This window comes from Neopsephotus bourkii, unplaced genomic scaffold, assembly GCF_033783945.1.
Source record: "Neopsephotus bourkii isolate Nb327-2 ecotype Australia unplaced genomic scaffold, CSIRO-AGI_Nbou_v1 NB_936, whole genome shotgun sequence".
Classification (NCBI taxonomy): Eukaryota; Metazoa; Chordata; class Aves; order Psittaciformes; family Psittacidae; genus Neopsephotus; species Neopsephotus bourkii.
This window is the reverse complement of record NW_026901430.1, coordinates 3,938,921-3,956,167: the sequence shown is the minus strand read 5'-3', so window position 1 is coordinate 3,956,167 and position 17,247 is coordinate 3,938,921. Positions and strand designations below refer to the sequence as shown.

The following is a 17,247-nucleotide window of genomic DNA, read 5'->3' as shown; positions in this document are numbered from 1 at the left end:
GAATAATCACCAGAAGCATAAACAAAGTATTAGGAGATAGATTAAATATGGTAGACCAGAGTTGAATCAAAGACATGGTCCTGTCAGAACATATTTCAGAAATGTAAGCACACAGAAAATTAAATTTCTGTGAAAGCCTGGTATTAAGAAATTTCAGCAACTTCTTTTAACATGGCACTAAATGGATGTACAATTATTCAACTCTTATTAAATGCCAAGAAATTTACTACAGAAGTGAACTGCTTAACAGTGGCCCAGGAGTTGTGGAATACACAGGATGCTGACATGCACCATCACACTTCAGAGTTGCCTTTCACATCTAAGTGCACTTACAAGAAAACAGCTGAACTATTAACTGAAAGAAAAAGTTGTGAGAACAGCAGCTATAAAGGGTTTATGCTCACTGAAAGTTTCGGATATAAAAAGCAGTAAAATGAAGTTTCAAGTAAAAAGAGAGAAAAAAATTGCTTTGAAGGGCCTTATAATGACCCAATTAACTGGACAAGTGCACACAAACCCAGTGAATTACCACTTCAGACTTGAATATGATTTGATTAGCATAGTACAGACCAACTGAATACTGCAGTAATAGTCAAAGACTAAGATGCTAAGATCAAACACCAACAGAAAACATCAAACTACTGTTTTCATTCATTCTCTGCTCCTACACTGCTGGTGACAGTCTTATTTCTTTCCTAGAACAAAGGCTTAGAAGTTCTTAAAGGTCTTAATATTAATTGCTGGGAGGAAGCATTAAAGATCTGTATTTAAAACATGTATTACTTCAGATGGAATGTTACTGCCAACTGGAATGTTGGCAACAACACTGACAATGGAAGCTTGTGGTTTCAATTTGAGTTCCATATTAAAAAGACACTGGCAAAGTTTAGGCGAATCTTCACAGTAAATATATTTTTACACATGAAATTTAATTTTGTGAGGTGGTGCAGGATTAGATGCGAATGTTCAAAAGTTCACGTGTTAGATTTTAACTGTTTCACACTGGCTCCACTTAGACAGCCTGCGTACTCTAAACCTCTAAGGCACTCCAGTTTACTGCCAGAATCTCCTGACAGACTGCCATTTATTCTACTCATCAGATTACTCTGCACTACAGAAAGAACATCAAATACCCCTGTCCTGTTGGGTCGTCCTAGGTTAGAAATACAGTGTTCCTATGAACTGAAGGAACTTGCAAAAGAACCTGGTGGGTTAATCAATAAGATACATAAACTGACCTGAGTAAGATCTGGAATGTCTCCCTTATCAATTCCAACTTGCTGGGTTTACAAGGAGAAAAAAAAAAAAGAAAAAAGAAATAAGTCCATTATTACATGCAGTGGCAATGAAAATAAAACCAGTGATGTCCGAATGTTACCTAGAAGCTAACATACTAAAAAGGGATATTAATAATTTTATAAAGTGGTATGAATTTCACTGAAACTTAGCAATCACAAGTGCATTAAATTGCATCTCAAAGCAAACCCAACTTTTCGTCCAGCCTAACTTTAACACAAAAAAGCTTACTGGCAGCATTAGAAACACCTGCATTGCTTACTGGAATTACATCTCCATTGTTAGCAGTTACAGTAAAGGAGAGCGCTGTAAATAGACTGTAACATTCAGTTCATACATTTTGGACCCTTTGTGCAATTTATAACAACACTACAGAAAATTTACTCTGTTGTCTGGCTAATAAAAAGGATCCCCAAGAAACTCACTTCATGTTAATGAGTGCATACTATCTCTAAAATAGCTAATCTGTAAAATACTTTCTTGCATAGCAAAGTTCAGCAGGTATTACTCTGTAGATGAAGCTCATTTTATGATTATAGACTACTGTACCAGTACAGACAGCAAAACAACACCCTATCCATTGGCACAGATTTATTTACCTCTGCTACTTTGAGGAATTCTGACAATTTGGTCATTCTGGCTAGAAATTTTTTGTAAATATCCAAGCCTTCTTTGCACTGGTTCTTCTTCATATCAAAATATCTTTCTGAGGATGCAAATAAAACTCATGTAAGATAACACCACCCACCAGCAAAAAGCCAAGACAATATTATAAAAGTAGGTTTCAGACAAGCTTCAGACGGGAGTAACTCAAAGCTACTCAGACTTTAAAGTTTACATGAAAACCTGACACCTTTTGTAATAAGTTAATCAAAAGAAAACACTTTTTCTATTTTGGAAAATTAGAATATAACACAAAGCTTTTTTAAGCACAAATGTGAACCACTGCAACTGTTAAATTAGGTACTTAGGGGGATTTTTCAAGAAGTCAGCTTATTATCTGGCAATGAGGCAAATTATTTTAGCAATTGAAAATATTCCTGGTACATATCTGTATTTTTAGACCCTGTATCATTATATTGTGATGCTTGCAAATAGGCTCAATATCCAAAAGACATCAGAACCCTTACAGTGATTCAAACACTGAACTGACCTACCAAAAGAAGGATCAACCACATCCTTCACTTTTTACGGTTTTGCCCTATATAATTACAAATATTTCATTGAGTAAATGCATTAACAGAACAAACTAAAATGTTTCCATTCAAAAATTTCCTTAAGTAATCGTTATAAGGCCTTGCTAAGAGCTTATTGCTCTTGGACAAGAAATCATACATGTCATCTACTGTGCTCATGAGATTCAGGTACCACGTAAAGGTGAATAGTCAAGCTATAAATTACAAGAAAACAGAAGTCAGTCATACTGTGACTATACTGAACACTCAAAATACCAGGTATCTCACTAATACTTTTAGAGCCCAAACACAAAGGTTACCCACTGCACATATGGTATCTTTGTTCTAGTCTCACCCTTTCCTCAGCTTCTGTTTCATGATGTATTCTTCTAGGGAAGAAGCATATGTTTAAGCCTACGCTAGTTGCCACTGAAACTAGGACAGTCTTAATTCACTGGTAATGGAGCAGAGACAATTTATTATGAAACTGCAGTCAGAAACTGTCTGTATTCTTTAGTTCTCTTAGTATCTTACACAAAAGTTCAAAAGCTAAAAAAATTCTCACATACCTAAAAGATTAATAATCCCCTCATTGTATGCTGCAAAAAGTCTAATGGAATCTTTAAAGAGGAGCATAAAGGCAGCATTTATAACACCATTTGTTAGTTCATTTGGATTTGCCTGTGTAGAAAGCAATGAGAAAGTAAATTAGTATTTAATAAAATAATGAAACTCTCACTTAAAAATGAGAGTGTTACTTAACACTGGGTTTAAAGTACTTACATCAAAATCAAGGAGTGCATCAAGCTGGTTCTGTATGATTGGAAGGGTTTTCAGAAGCTTTTCAGCATTCATGGTTCTCATCACTCCATCTATCCTACACAGTAGAAGACACGTATTTACAAGTTACTAAGAGACCTCAACGTATTATGCTGTTTCAAAAACAGTATACTGCTTCAAAGGGCCAAAAGAGACACAAGTCTACAGTAAACTCAAGAATGACTGCCATTTCCTCCCCCCCCCCCAGTATGGAAGACCAAACAAAAGCAGCAGCAATAGTCTTACCCTCTTTTCATTTTGGTGAAGTCAACTGCTACAAGTCTATATGAAAGTGCTTTTTCATTCAAGTATCTGCTATATCGCCTAATGAAGGTAGACATATCATAGCCTGAAAATTAAGCATTTGTAAGTTAGACATTTTGAGGGGATACAGGGTTTTTTAAGCTCTTTTCAAAAACTGTTCTTTCATGAGCCCATTTTTCATCAATTCGCATAAAAATCTCCTCAAAGGCACTTCCCCGAGTCTTGAGATTCACTGGTTTTCACCTTGAGATGTGGTGTTACAGTTTCTTCCCAACTTGCTAGCATTAGAAAAATATTCACTGCGATTATGAAAATAAACACCTAAACACATTAAACTATTAGGCAAGATCCAAGCATAAAATATTAGGCAAGAATCAAGCAGCTCCTATTGAGATATTCTTAAAACTAGTCTAAGAAGTGCCTTCCTACTAAAATGCTGAAAACTTCGGTAGCTTATCTGCAACACTTCAAAAAACACGTAAAGACCCCAAAATGTTTTCTACAATTGGCAAATAATTCTCAAGAGATCAGAAGGGGTTCTGTTTATACAGCACATCCTTCTCACCATTCTCCTAGAGTGAGCTAATACAGAGCGAAAAATGAGCAGTTACTTCCTTCAGTGAAAGGTCCTTACCCTGCATGGCACTTTTGTCCAGGTAGTTATTTAAATTGAACAAAGTGTTTCGGGATGCAAGATACTGGATAAAGCGCTGTTGGTGAAGAAGTTGAAAATATTATTGTTGTGAGAGTCAAAACATTTAAGCCTATTACAAGAAAGCTACACTTAGCTTATAGCTGTTTCTAGTAACCTCTATCAACAATAGAAATCAGTTAAAAGGGAAAAATTTAAAGGAAAAGTAGAAGCTACTGATTAGCAAAGGCTCTGAAATCTAAAACTCTATTTCAAAAATACAAAATTAAATAAAAAGACATCACTTCCCATGAATAAAAGACTAATAATCCCAGAAGAGGCTGCTTAGGTTAAATTTGTATTTTAGAATAGACAAGCTGGAAAACAAACCAAAAATACCACTTGCATTATCCAAGCTCCCACAGTTCACAGAGCTCTGCTGGTGCTGTGGAAGTGGGAAACACACTCAGTTACAAAGTTTAAAAGTAACAATATGCTTCTGGAACTGTGGTAGGAAGCAGCAGCAGCAGCACTAGGGTTATAGTTATATATATACATTGTAATGCACTGATCTGACTAACAACAAAGTTTTGACAAGTAGTAGTTAGCTCCATAAATAACACAGAGGAAGAGGCAAACACATTCAGGTAACAAGATAGTTTTAAAAGCTTCTCTGCCACTGTTGAACACAGATCTGTGACAGCAATTTCTTGCCTTTCTTGCTTCTTTGTATGTGTTTTAATCCATCGAAGAGGATTATGATTGGTATGACTTAGTACTGCATTCACAGAGATGTAGAAGAAAATCAGTTGTAACATGGTCAGGAATGGAATGGTGATGTTCAAAATGTGTCTATACAATTTCAAAATTAGCTACTGTTCTGAATCTCATTTTAAAAAGGCCCAGGGCTAAGCCTCACCCTCCAGATGCTGGATGTCTTGCATTGCACAATGCACAGCTGAGAGGAATTTTAACCTGTTTCAGCCAAAACTTCATCATAAGAAACAGGCAGTCACGTTGAACAAGAAGCTGCAAGACAGTAACTACTCAGACAACACTTTGACTTTCTGCTATATGTACTTCTACTTAAAATGGAAGTCCAACATCTGATAATTTTTCATCTGTATAAGAAAAAAGCCTTCTCTAATGTATGAGAGCAGAGAGAAGTCCACTCACATTCCACCTGAAATTACAGAACTAGTGTTCCAGCCACATTATCTCAGCAGGTATAAAGTAACTCTTCCAGTTTCAAATGCATCCATTCAAAGCAGAGGAGCAGACATGAAAATTTCTCTGCCACTGCAAAATGCTGCACAGGCAAATAGACACTGACTGCTAGCCCACAGCTCTTAAGCTTGTAATTTTTACTACAGTTCGTTTGTTTTCTTGCAAGCTTCAGTGTGTAGATCTGAACTGTATTGGAAAAAGAGAACGAAATATACAAACTGACTTACAGCATTCAGTTTAGCTTCATACTTATTCTAAGTAGTGAATTCCAAGAAGTGAATTTTACTTATCCTTGTATTATCCTCTAATTTCAGCCTATTATCTGTTGAAACTATAATCTAAACATACAAATAACTTGGGAAAGCATTAACAAAGAGCACACTGTGTTTTACAAGTCATCTCAATGAAGTGAGAGGAGGCAACCAAGGTTTCAGAGCATTTTAGTGGCTGGAAGCAGTACCTTAAGAATCATCATTATTACCATTTGACAGTTATTTATTACAAGAACGCCTACACACAAGTTCAGGACTAAACTGTCACCTGACCAAGAGAAAGTTGAGTTTCTAACAGAAATAACTGCCTAAGAGAGGCTACAGTTTTAATGCCACGGTATTGTTTGAGAAGCTTTTCATAAATAGTGATGAAATAAAGAAAAGCAACAGAAACTTGTTTAGGAGAAATGTTTATAGTAAGAGTGTATGAAGATTTATCCAATTAGATGATGATTTCCAATATCCAATATTCTAGTCAACATATTCCTCCCCCCCCCCTTTAGTAAGTATTCTTATCTATTAATAGGTTGTCTACACATTTATGGAGTGCCAACAAGACTCTTCTGCTGTGCTCTTACTGATAAGCACCAGCCTAATGAAGTAAAGCTCACCATAAAGAGCTCATAAAGCTCTTTATTCTAGAAAGGTCACTCATCATTCCCTCATAGCCCAGCCCAGACACTGGCAGGTATATTGCAAATATTGATATATTTCAGTATTGAAATAATGAAAGAATATTTTTTTCTCTGGAGAAGTACTTTCCAGCCATCAGCAGAGGAAAAACAAAGACCATTGAAAATCAAAGTACACATCTAATGTTTCAAAGATTGAGAAAAAATTTTAACGTACTGCCAAGGAGGTTTTAAGAGAAGTAATCATGTCTTACCTCATTTCCATACATCATGAGGTGGTGTGTTGTAATTAGAGCTTTGAACACTACAACCCAGCTACTGTTTGCAGTTCTCTCAAAGAGTGTATCTGCCAACTGTGGAATATTCACATTCATTTCATTTGTGCACTGTATTAGATCTAAATTAAAGGGAAAAAAATCAAAATATTACAATAAGCTGTATGCTCAAAGAGGATCCTTATTTTGTGCTTTTATACTCAGAATTCTTATTGGGTGCATTATAAGAAATAATTGAGCTATTTTACACTCCCTACTCAAATTCACTGCATTTTATTGAAAGACTCCAAGCATGAACTTCAAAGACATTTCAATAATTTTATGGGAGTCTCAGCATATCACCAATGACTTGCTCCAGTAGAAACTCTATGCCCAAATTATTGTCTGATACCCACTCAATCTTGGAAAAAAAACAGACAAAATAAACCCAAGCAAACAAAAAAACCCAACAATAAACCTCCCACAACCAATCAACCAACCAACCACCAGGAAAAATGAGAGCAGCGAGGAGAAGCTGAGACATCTGTGCCTCATGAGATGAACAGGCAGCAAGGACCCTGCAGCTCCAATCTAAGCTTGTGTACGGACACACGATAGCAAGTGAGATGTTACAAACTTGCAATAAGCCTCTTTTCTATTAGAATTAAGAGCAAGAATTTGATTCTACAGATGCAAACCAAGTATTTTGCGGTGGACCATTGCAGGTCTCAGGCTTTTATATAAAAAACCTCTTTGTGTCCAAGACTGATTATAAACTCAGTAGTAGAACATTAACCTGGGAAGTTAAGAATACTTCAAGTCTCTGCCTGAGTATTGGTACAAAACCAGAACAAGCTCCAGCAGATACCTGGGAAAAAAAAGGCCTGCTGAGAAGAAAGCAAAGAACCAAATCCAGGACTATTCTAAACCCCTCAAGACATGCACATTAGACATTTATTCTCTCTTGAGCTAAATTTGGCTCAGGTGTGATCAAAGTACACCTTAAGGACTGGGCAAGGCCAGAAAAACAAACATTGAGTTTGAAAAGCTTCCTTTGTGGCCTCTTCTTTAAGCCAAGTCTGCGAGCAGCCTGTTGGCTGCAGAGCAGCATTGCTGTTCATGCGGTTTGTCTGTCTAAGTACTTGAAGAAGAGTAGATGCTTGGGAAGTTGGGCAACAACTGAATACTGGGGTGTTGGCCAACTTGTCTTATTAGCTCCATGTGCAGGACAGACTAAGTTATCACAAGCAATTTAAACATGAACTTAGAGATCACACATTGATAGTGTCGCACAAAATACTTCACAGAAAGACTGCAGTTAGAATTTCTATCTGTTTCACTGCACAAAATAGATTACAAATGTATCTTACAGATCTGTTTATTAAGAATATTAAATTCTTTGAGTAAGGATCACTGTTTAGAACAACTTAACCAGAGTGATCTTAATAAAGTAATGAGTTTTAGCTAGTATCTTGCTGAAGTAGAAAGCTATATAATGCCAATTCTAATAAGTTACTAATTTCATTCTGATGCCAAAGGTTTCAAAACATGTACAAAACATGACAGCTGGGCTGAAAACTTTCATCCTTATTAGTAACACACAAAATGCTGAAAGAAAGAGCAGCCCTGGAAAGAAGTTTCAAGCTATTCATCAAAACTTTATTGTTGAGTATTATTAAAACATTTCAGTATTTACAAACATGAAGAGTCTCAAAACCCATGCCATTTGATACATGCTGCTCACAACTCACAGCTGTATCATCACACAGTGTCAAATTAAGAAGTACTTTAACATTTCTAGAAATCCAAACAGTCCACAGACGACCATTGCTCCATATAATGCAGCAGTCCATAATTTATGCACAGAGAAGACCCGAACTTCAATTCAACAGCCTCATCTACTGGATGAGAACTTGTTTGGTATTTTTCCGGGAGCTGAAGTGGCTGTAACCAGCACAGAAATGTTACAAGTCCTATACTAAGTTTATAAAAACTGAACAACTAACAAACTCTAAACAGAGCAATACCTACAACATTACAATACCTGTAACAATGCCTATAACATTACTACTAGGGAGCAATTAAAGAAATTCCACTGATCTGCTAAGGTCAGAGACAGCCTATTGAAAATACTATTTCTGCATACAGCCTTTTTCCTACACAGAACCACTGAGCAAGTCAATTTTTTCAATGAAGATTTTCAATATTAAGAGTGCTTACTGGGAGGGAAGATCCACATTAAAACCAAATGCTTTCTGGTCTCAAGTCAAATTAGCCAAGGTAACTTCATTCTTACACTGCCAGCACTCTCCAGAGATTTCAATCTTGTCACTTTCCCTCAAGCTAAGGTCTACTAGGTTCCTGTAAAGTCTAAGATGATGCTGAACACCTGGGAGATCCCTTGCATATAGCTATGCCTACAACTGATATAAAAGTTAAGTTCTCATAGTACTGCTCAGACACAATGTGACAGAAATTATACTGTTAGCAACTACATCAAATGCCTCTCTCTTTCCTTAAAGCTTTAGCTTTTCATGCCATCATAAAGGTTTACAACCATAAAACGCCTTCTAGATGTCTGTCTACCTTTAGAAGGGAGCAACTGGCTTTGGTACACAAGACTAAAAGAAGTTTTCTGTCAAGTGACATTAACAGAGTGGAAGTTGATAGACCTCAGGTGCATTTGAGAACTCATGCGGTACTGTTTTATTCCACAAATGTAGCTCCACGTGATTTAGAAGTGCAGTTCTAGTAATTCCAATAAAGTGCTAGTAAGGGTTTTCAGCACATTCTACTTGTTCCTGTAAGATGTGAGCCTGACCATTTTAAAAGGCAACCAAAATGAGATTTCACACAGTAAGGCTACTCAGAGTTTAATTCAAGCTGTGTTTGAGGTTAGAGGACTTGAATGAGCTGCAAGTGCCATGCACTTTAGACGTGTGCTGAAGACTGGCTTCCCTGAAGACAATTTTTATTGAGGGCACTTAGCACAATTCAGGTCTTTAGTCTCCTTGAATGCACAAACTCATAAGCCACAGTTGCCAACACCAAAGAACACATACTTAAACAAAGCATCTCTAAAATAGTAAACTAAGAATGAAAAAAATAAAATAAACCTCAGTGTATTTTATAGGCCAAAACTGGTGTTTCCTAAGAGTGAATTGCAAAACCTAAGTTTAAAAAGACTCTTTAATAAGGATACTCAGGGCAATTTTTTCCTTATTTTACATCTAGTATAAATAAAACTAGCATTGTGTTTGAATTCCAGCTCTTGAGATACGTAACAGAAAAGGCAAGTGTTGTTTCTCTAATATGCTCTTCTGAGTCTGCAACAGGAATATCTACATCAAACAAGCCTACACACAAACTATGGATCTGTTACAGCTGGTGGCAAAGAGAAGTCTATTACCACCATACATGTGGATATATAAAGGAACACATGCACCTGAGACTGATGAGCAACACTAATAGGGATGCTGGCAACAAAAACTGGAATTTGTAGGGCAAGTGATGCTCATTTTCTTATCACACTACTTATATCAACACTTTACAACTCAAAGCATTTTGCCAATTACCCAGAGGAATCATTTCAACTGCAAGCGAAACTGTGGTGCTATTTCTAGAATGGAATTCAGAAACATTTTAACATCACCGGGAAGGGTGTGTGTGTGTGTGTGTGTGTGTGTGTGTGTGTGTGTGTGTGTGTGTAAGAAAAATAAACTGCTTTAAACCAGAAGAGTACCACAGGGGTCTTCAAGCAGCCTGGAAGAGATGTGGAAATCTTACTGCCAGAAGAATACTAGGTATTCCTCTTCCACAGCTCATCAAATATTGGCGCAATCATCTATGAAACCATACAACTCTTTGGAAAACAGAATGCACAAACCAGCTATTTTAATTATATATATATCTCAGGTTTTTGGAAAATTCTCAGCCAGGCACTGACAAAAAGAGACACACTTTTCAACTTTCAAGTAACAAGAAAGTAATCCTTTTCTTGAGTCAGGAATATCTGTCTCAAGAGAGCTGCAAATACATGAGTTAAAGACAACTACAGGTGTTTAATATGCCTGTATTTCTTCCATTTTGTCACAGGACTGAAACTGCTCTAGAGAAATAGAAGAATTAAGACCACTTGCCTTAACCCCAACAGTCTCGGAAAAAAAATTGTATTTTGTTTTTGAAAGTTACACCATAAATTATAAGTTTACAGAAACATAAAACAGACGATCCACTTCAGCAAACTTTCTCAGCATAGCCTAAGGAATGCAACAGTTCTTGCTGGAAGACTTAAAAAAGCACCAGACACAAATATTTTTATGAACCCTTACAGAGCAGATTTGCCAACAAACTTTAAGTTTCATTTATATAATAGCTAAATCTGAACTTAGAGTTACTTTACCAGAAGCAAAGCAATTCAACTACTCTGTCGCACTCCCCCACTGAACAAGGCTAAATGACAGCCCATAGTTTGTTGGGTTTTTTTAAAGCTTAGAGCAATTGTTAGGTAAAATTCACATTTATAGATGCAAACAACTACGTTGCTGTTGTTTTTCAAGTTAAATTTCCTCAATTACTTCACAGATTACAAAAGAGTTTCAAACTAAAGAAAGGCACCTTACTTCCTGTGGAAGAGTTTAGGGGTATTTCTTGGTACTGTATCATAAATTAAGTATCCCGTACAAGAGCCATACTGCATCAGAATTCATGAGCTCTAGGTAACGAAAGTAAGAATAGGCAGATAGAAAACCAACCCCAAAGTGTGACAGTCATAATGTGGTATTATTGGCAAAAGTTTAGAATGATTTGGTGAAGACCTATGCAACTTTCTCCTGTTGCATAGTACAATTCTACAGCACCTGAATTATCACTTTTTACAAGATTTCTAAAGCCCGTGTAAAAGTCTTAAGCTTTGACGAATAACATTAACTGCTTTCTCCTCCCCTGTGCTTAAGAAAGCCATATGCAAGTTAAACAGAAGTAGCTTTTTCCTTTATTACTATATCCACTTAACTTAGGGGGTTGTATCTTTCCAAATTTTGGCCTACACACAGGTCTACTCAGCCAGTTACCAACTTGGCTACAGCTCTAGTTTGTTCCCTTTTTTATTATGGCTTTTCAGTAGTTAGCCAGGAAGAGTAATGTCACAAAAAGCATAATCTAGCCCCACTCTACTGCAACCCAAACTCAGAAAGAGGGGAAGTGAGGAAACCCACACTGGGGAAAAAGAGACAAAGACCTTCAGGTGCGTCACTAAGAAAATACCATCCTCTGTATAATACTTTATGTTACTCTAAAATATTACAAAATACTACAGAAATAGATCTGCTCACTTATTTAGGCCACTGTGACCTACTTTAAAAGAAAAAAAAAAAAAGAGCCCATCAAGTATTCCCATTGACATTGCTTAGGTTTGGAGTTTGGATTTGGTTTTTGTGTGGGTTCGTTGTTTTTGTTGTTTTGGGGTTGGTTTGTTTTTTTTCTTTTCAAGAAAAATAAGACTATACTACTCAGCAGTTAGTAGCCAGACAAAACCCAAGACTCCTAAATACTAGTTTAAACACTGCAAGTGTAACATCTTCCTGTAAAACCCCATATTGTAATATAGTGTTTCTTGCTGAGGAAACAGCCAAGGGGGTGTGTGTGTGTTTAAGAATTAATCTGGATAGAGTGCACAAACTGATACTCCTCCACAATCCCTGACACAACACAGCAACTCTCAAAAACATCTTCTTGAAGCTTTTTCTTTAGCAGCAATTACAAGTCATACCAGATGGTGAAGCTTTTTTGAATGCCACACACACGTAGCGACCAAGGTGCAACTAGCAGTGAATTGCATTAAATCCACACTATGTTTTCCTTCATAATTTACTCACACTGTATCTTTGAAAATACACTGTGTGATCTTTTTTCCCCCCAGAGATTACATTATTTAAACTAGTATTTTACCTACCTGTGTTTAATGCAAGTAAGTTTTGTTGTAGTACGGATGAAGTGCCACACAAAGGCTTGCAGATGTTTGTACAGCAGTGCCTGGGTATGCCCAGTGAATAGTGGAGAATGTGCACTGGGATTTCTTTTTAACCCCTTGCAGAGATATTTGCAGTACCATATTTCACCTCTTTTTTTTCCTCTCCTACCCCACCAAAGTATTCCTCTATTTCAGATGCCAAATCAGAACAAGCTTTTTGTTTGTCTTAGATCAAAGTCTAAGGAAGTCAATTACATCAGAACATAGAACTCCTCTGACACAGAAGGGGACCTTTCAGAGACTGACAGCTCAGGACAGGTTTGTATCAAAAGATATCCAAAGGAATTTGATAGTCAAAATGCAATCTCAATTTATGCCCTTCTCAAGAGTTTTTCCAGGTTTCAATGTTCTTATTTTGTGAGGGTAATTTACAGTAGATGTCATGATTTTAAGGATATTTTCAATCAATGCACTACATCTTTCAAGATTCAGAAGCTTTCAAACTATTGAGCAAACTCACCACTTTCTGGCTTCCTGTTATGTTACCATTTCTGGACTCAAGGCTTACCTCCTGCAGTTACTCTACCACAGGCAGAACACAAGGCGAGATAAAGTAAGGTAACTTCAAAAAGGCGTCTTTAAAAAAATAAATTGACAGTTACCCAGATTTAAGGCTTTTAATTTCAACGCAGCAGCTGCAATAGTCACTGCTGTAGCCAGATTTTACTCATTCAGATCAAAACCAAATGAGACACATATTTGTTTGTGTTTAACTATTTGATACACAACAAAAACTCTCACACAACAAGTCTGTCTTAACAGAAGAATGTCACAGTGTCAGAGCACCAAACTACCCTCAAACCATACAACTGATTATACATCTTCCAAAGGCTGGAACAGCAGAGTCCCCTTAGCACCACCAATTTGTGCAAGTCCTGCAAAACTACCAGCCTGCTCCACTGATTTTGAAGAACCCAGTATAAAGGTTCGTATCTTCTTTCCTCTCACCAGTGGAAACACACACACGCACTTACTTCTAATAGTACCGCACAACGCGGAAGGTTTGGAGCACTGGCTGCACTTTTGAGCGGTTAAACAGTAACTTCTATTGCTATCCTGTTACTAAAACGTGAAACAAAGCAACACCACCGATACTTTTCTAGTTATCACGGGTTCTAGTTACCAGCTTTCTGCCTCTTTTGGTACGCAGAAAGATGTTTTAACGCATTAAGTTTAAATAGAACAGTGACAACGTACTCTCATTCTGGAAAGGTGCATTGGCCCACCTTTACCCTCCCCTTTACCTCACTTTTTACCTCGTTTCAAGAGCCGTAAGATATAAAGCTACGGTATTCAGGGAAACATTGCATTCTGCAGTCCGCCTCATGCACAGAACGACACAAGAGTGCTTAAAAATTTAACTTCTCGCTCACAACAGTAAACCCACACAACTTAACCCACTTTTTGCCCCGGTGCCGGATTAATAAACCTAGAGCACCCAGGCTAAGAAGCTCTCACCGGGAAGAGTTCACAAGGTTGCACTAATTTCGTTCCCTGGCATTACAAAGCTCGCTCCCTCCACGTGTAAAGCAAGTTCTGAAGAGCAAACCAGCCAGGTTCACCCGGCCTTACGCCACATTCCCTCCTCCCTGCTGCAAGCAGGAGGGGCCACACCGGCTGCCTCGGGGCTCCAAGCGGCTCCCGCCTGGCGAGCCGCGGGCCCGGCCAGGCCTCCCCGGCCCAGGCCGCAGGCGGCGACCGCAGGGTCCTACTTACAGTCCAGGTGCTTCTTCTTGGGGCCCATCACCTCGTGGGTCGTCGCCTTGCAGACAGCTTTGGCCACGGCCGAGCCGGTGACACTGTGCTGCGCCGCCGTGATGCGGTCCGTGATCGACTGCCCCGACATCATTGGCGCGGACCCGCCGCGGCGGGCAGCAAGGCCGGGACAGCGGCTCCCCCGCAGCCGGGGAGAGGAGAGGCGAGCGCAGCCGCCCGGGGGACGGGAACCGGCAGCTCCCTCAGATGTGAGGCCGGCGACCGGGGAGTCCTGGCCGGGCTCCGCCTCACTGGCTCCTCTCACCCGCCGCTGACGGCTAACGAGGGCCCTACCCGCAGAGCCCGCACTGCCTCCCCGACGCAGCGGCGCTCCTTACTCCCGCCGCCGGCCCGGCCCTGCTCGTCCCGCGGGCTGCGCCCCGGCTTTCCCTTTCACATTCACACTACCAGACAAAATGGCGGCGGCCGCGGTGGCGGCGGCGGCGTCAGGTGACCGGCGCGCCCGCCCCACGCGCCGCCCCGCGTGCCCGCCCCGCTGCTGCCGCTGCCCCCTCACCCCCGCCCCGCGGGCCGGGAAACGGCGCGGTGCGGCCGCGTGCCCGTGGGGCTCCTCCGTCACGGGTGACGTCAGAGGGCGTTTGGCGGGGCGGGAGCTGCTGGCTGGACCAAGACGTTCCGATCCCCGTCCGACCTGGGCAGTGCCAGGGATGGGCTTCTATGGACAGCCTTCATCCTATGGTAACCTTCATCCTATGGACAGCCTTCATCCTAATGGCAACCTTCATCCTATGGACAGCCTTCATCCTAATGGCAACCTTCATCCTATGGACAGCCTTCATCCTAATGGCAACCTTCATCCTATGGACAGCCTTCATCCTAATGGCAACCTTCATCCTATGGACAGCCTTCATCCTAATGGCAACCTTCATCCTATGGACAGCCTTCATCCTATGGACAACCTTCATCCTATGGACAACCTTCATCCTAATGGCAACCTTCATCCTATGGACAACCTTCATCCTATGGACAACCTTCATCCTAATGGCAACCTTCATCCTATGGGCAACCTTCAACCTAATGGCAACCTTCATCCTAATGGCTCATCTCAGCCTCCTCTGTCAGGCTCCTCTTGCCCTGTCCCTACAGGCCCTTGTCCAAAGCCTCTCTCCAGCTTTCTCATTGGCCCCTTTAGGCACTGCAGTTGCTCTAAGGTCTCCCCCAGAGCCTTCTCTTCTCCAGCTGAAGAAGCCCAGCTCTCTCAGCCTGTCATAGCTTGATCTAACAGGGCTCACTGTCAGGTTTGATGGGATGGGTTTTCTCACGGAGCAGTGACATTGGTGTCTGCAGGGGGGCAGAGGTTCAGAAGGGCCTCGCAGTATTGCTGCACGCTATAGGAAAACTCTCCATCTTGCAGGTTGCAGAGACGGAATGAAAGCTCCTTGGAAAACTTTCCTCTTGCAGGCTTCATCCGCAGAAGCAGCATCAGTAAAAGGAAAGAGCCTGGCCTCCCTTGCTGAGCCTGTTGCGTGTGCTGCTGATGACACTGAACCTGCTCCAAAGACAAATGCAATAAAGAGTGGCCTCCCCTCCTCTTTCCTCTCAGCAAACAGCACACGGTCTGGAATACCCCTTGGTCAGCTGTGCCAAGTGGTCCTGGCTCTGCCCCCTCCTAAGATCTTGCCTCCCCCCCCCCCCCCCCAACCTCCTGGTGTAATGTTGGAGAGGCAGCCTTGGTGGAACATTGCTCAGCAGTAGCCAAAACACTGGTGTGTTATCAGCACCCTTCTAGCTGCCAACATAGAGCACAGCTCTATGGGGGCTGCTGGGGGTAAAACTTAACACCATCCCTGACAGACCCAATACAGGTTTAAACGGAACAAGGAAGGCACGCAGGGATGGCTCTCAAGTGGAGCTGTCTATCTCCCAATACTGTTGAAAAGCATGATGACACTACAGATATTAGCAGTCCTATGATTTGGGGTGGGTAATGCTGTGAATGAAGGATTTCTACAACCCTAAGGGCATAAATACATTACAACATGGTCACTGCTATTAAAACACTGAACATTTCCTGTGCTGGAAGAAGTTACAAACTCTTCAGTCTGACTGGCAGCAGGCAATTTCTAGCTGCCTTTATTTTTGCCTTAAGACTTGTAGTTTCTGGGGGAAAAAAAATCTTGAATCTTCAAAACCTGAGGAAACATCAAAACAGCAAGAAAAAAAAAACAGATGAAAAGATTAAATACGCATTATAAATGTCTACATCTCTTGGGGCTTGTCTAAACAGAGAAGCTATTTCGTAATACATGAGGGTGTGAGCTGAAGCACAGCAGCTATTCTGTGTTACCTCCACCCCCTGCAGGGACTCTCTTATTTTATTCTGTTTCAGAAAGCCTAAATTTCACATAAAAGTCTCAGAGTTGAGTGTTTCCCATTGCTGTGGCTCTGTCTTTACTCTATATGCTAGTCAGGCCCAAATATGAGTTCTAATGTCCCTCTTCAGTCAGTGCATTGGCTTGCTCCAGGTTGCATCCAGCGTGGATGCTGCACATCACACCCTTCAGCGCTGATGTCTGCCCAGCACAACAAACTGAGCACAGTCTGAGAGCTGATCAGTCAGAAACACAAGTCAGTTTTTCATTGGTGTTCAGGCCATCTCCTCGGCGTGCTTTATAAGTATGCCTTCTTTAGGTTTAATTTGTTAATTACAGAGTGCCTGTGTAGTTCCTATTCCATACAACAAATTATGCCATGATGGAATACTTGAAAGAATTATTCCAAATCATAAAACATACCATAGGTGCATTTCTATGGACACAGAAGCATATGAAAATGTATTTCGGGCTGGACCTTTGGAGGTCACCCGATACAGCTGGACTTCAAAGCAGGGCTAGTCTTGAGGGGGGAGTGGGCTGCTCAGGTCCTTGTTC

The 17,247-nt window shown here is 40.3% G+C and overlaps 1 protein-coding gene across 6 annotated transcripts in view; it reads right to left on the bottom strand.

Moving 5' to 3' along the window:
- Window positions 1-14,627, bottom strand: part of VBP1 (VHL binding protein 1) — a 39,863-nt gene extending 25,236 nt beyond the window's left edge. For all 6 annotated transcript variants that reach the window (XR_009726235.1, XM_061358126.1, XM_061358121.1 and 3 more), the window contains exons 1-8: window positions 14,318-14,627; window positions 6,571-6,713; window positions 4,189-4,264; window positions 3,537-3,639; window positions 3,255-3,348; window positions 3,041-3,152; window positions 1,896-2,002; window positions 1,239-1,280 (exon numbers count right to left, since the gene is read on the bottom strand). Coding sequence is in view for 5 of the 6 variants with exons in the window: in XM_061358126.1 (XP_061214110.1) it covers window positions 1,239-1,280; window positions 1,896-2,002; window positions 3,041-3,152; window positions 3,255-3,348; window positions 3,537-3,639; window positions 4,189-4,264; window positions 6,571-6,713; window positions 14,318-14,450 (810 nt within the window). In the remaining variant the exon portion in view is untranslated. The remainder of the gene's footprint in view (window positions 1-1,238; window positions 1,281-1,895; window positions 2,003-3,040; window positions 3,153-3,254; window positions 3,349-3,536; window positions 3,640-4,188; window positions 4,265-6,570; window positions 6,714-14,317) is intronic.
- Between the last annotated feature and the right edge of the window lie 2,620 nt (window positions 14,628-17,247).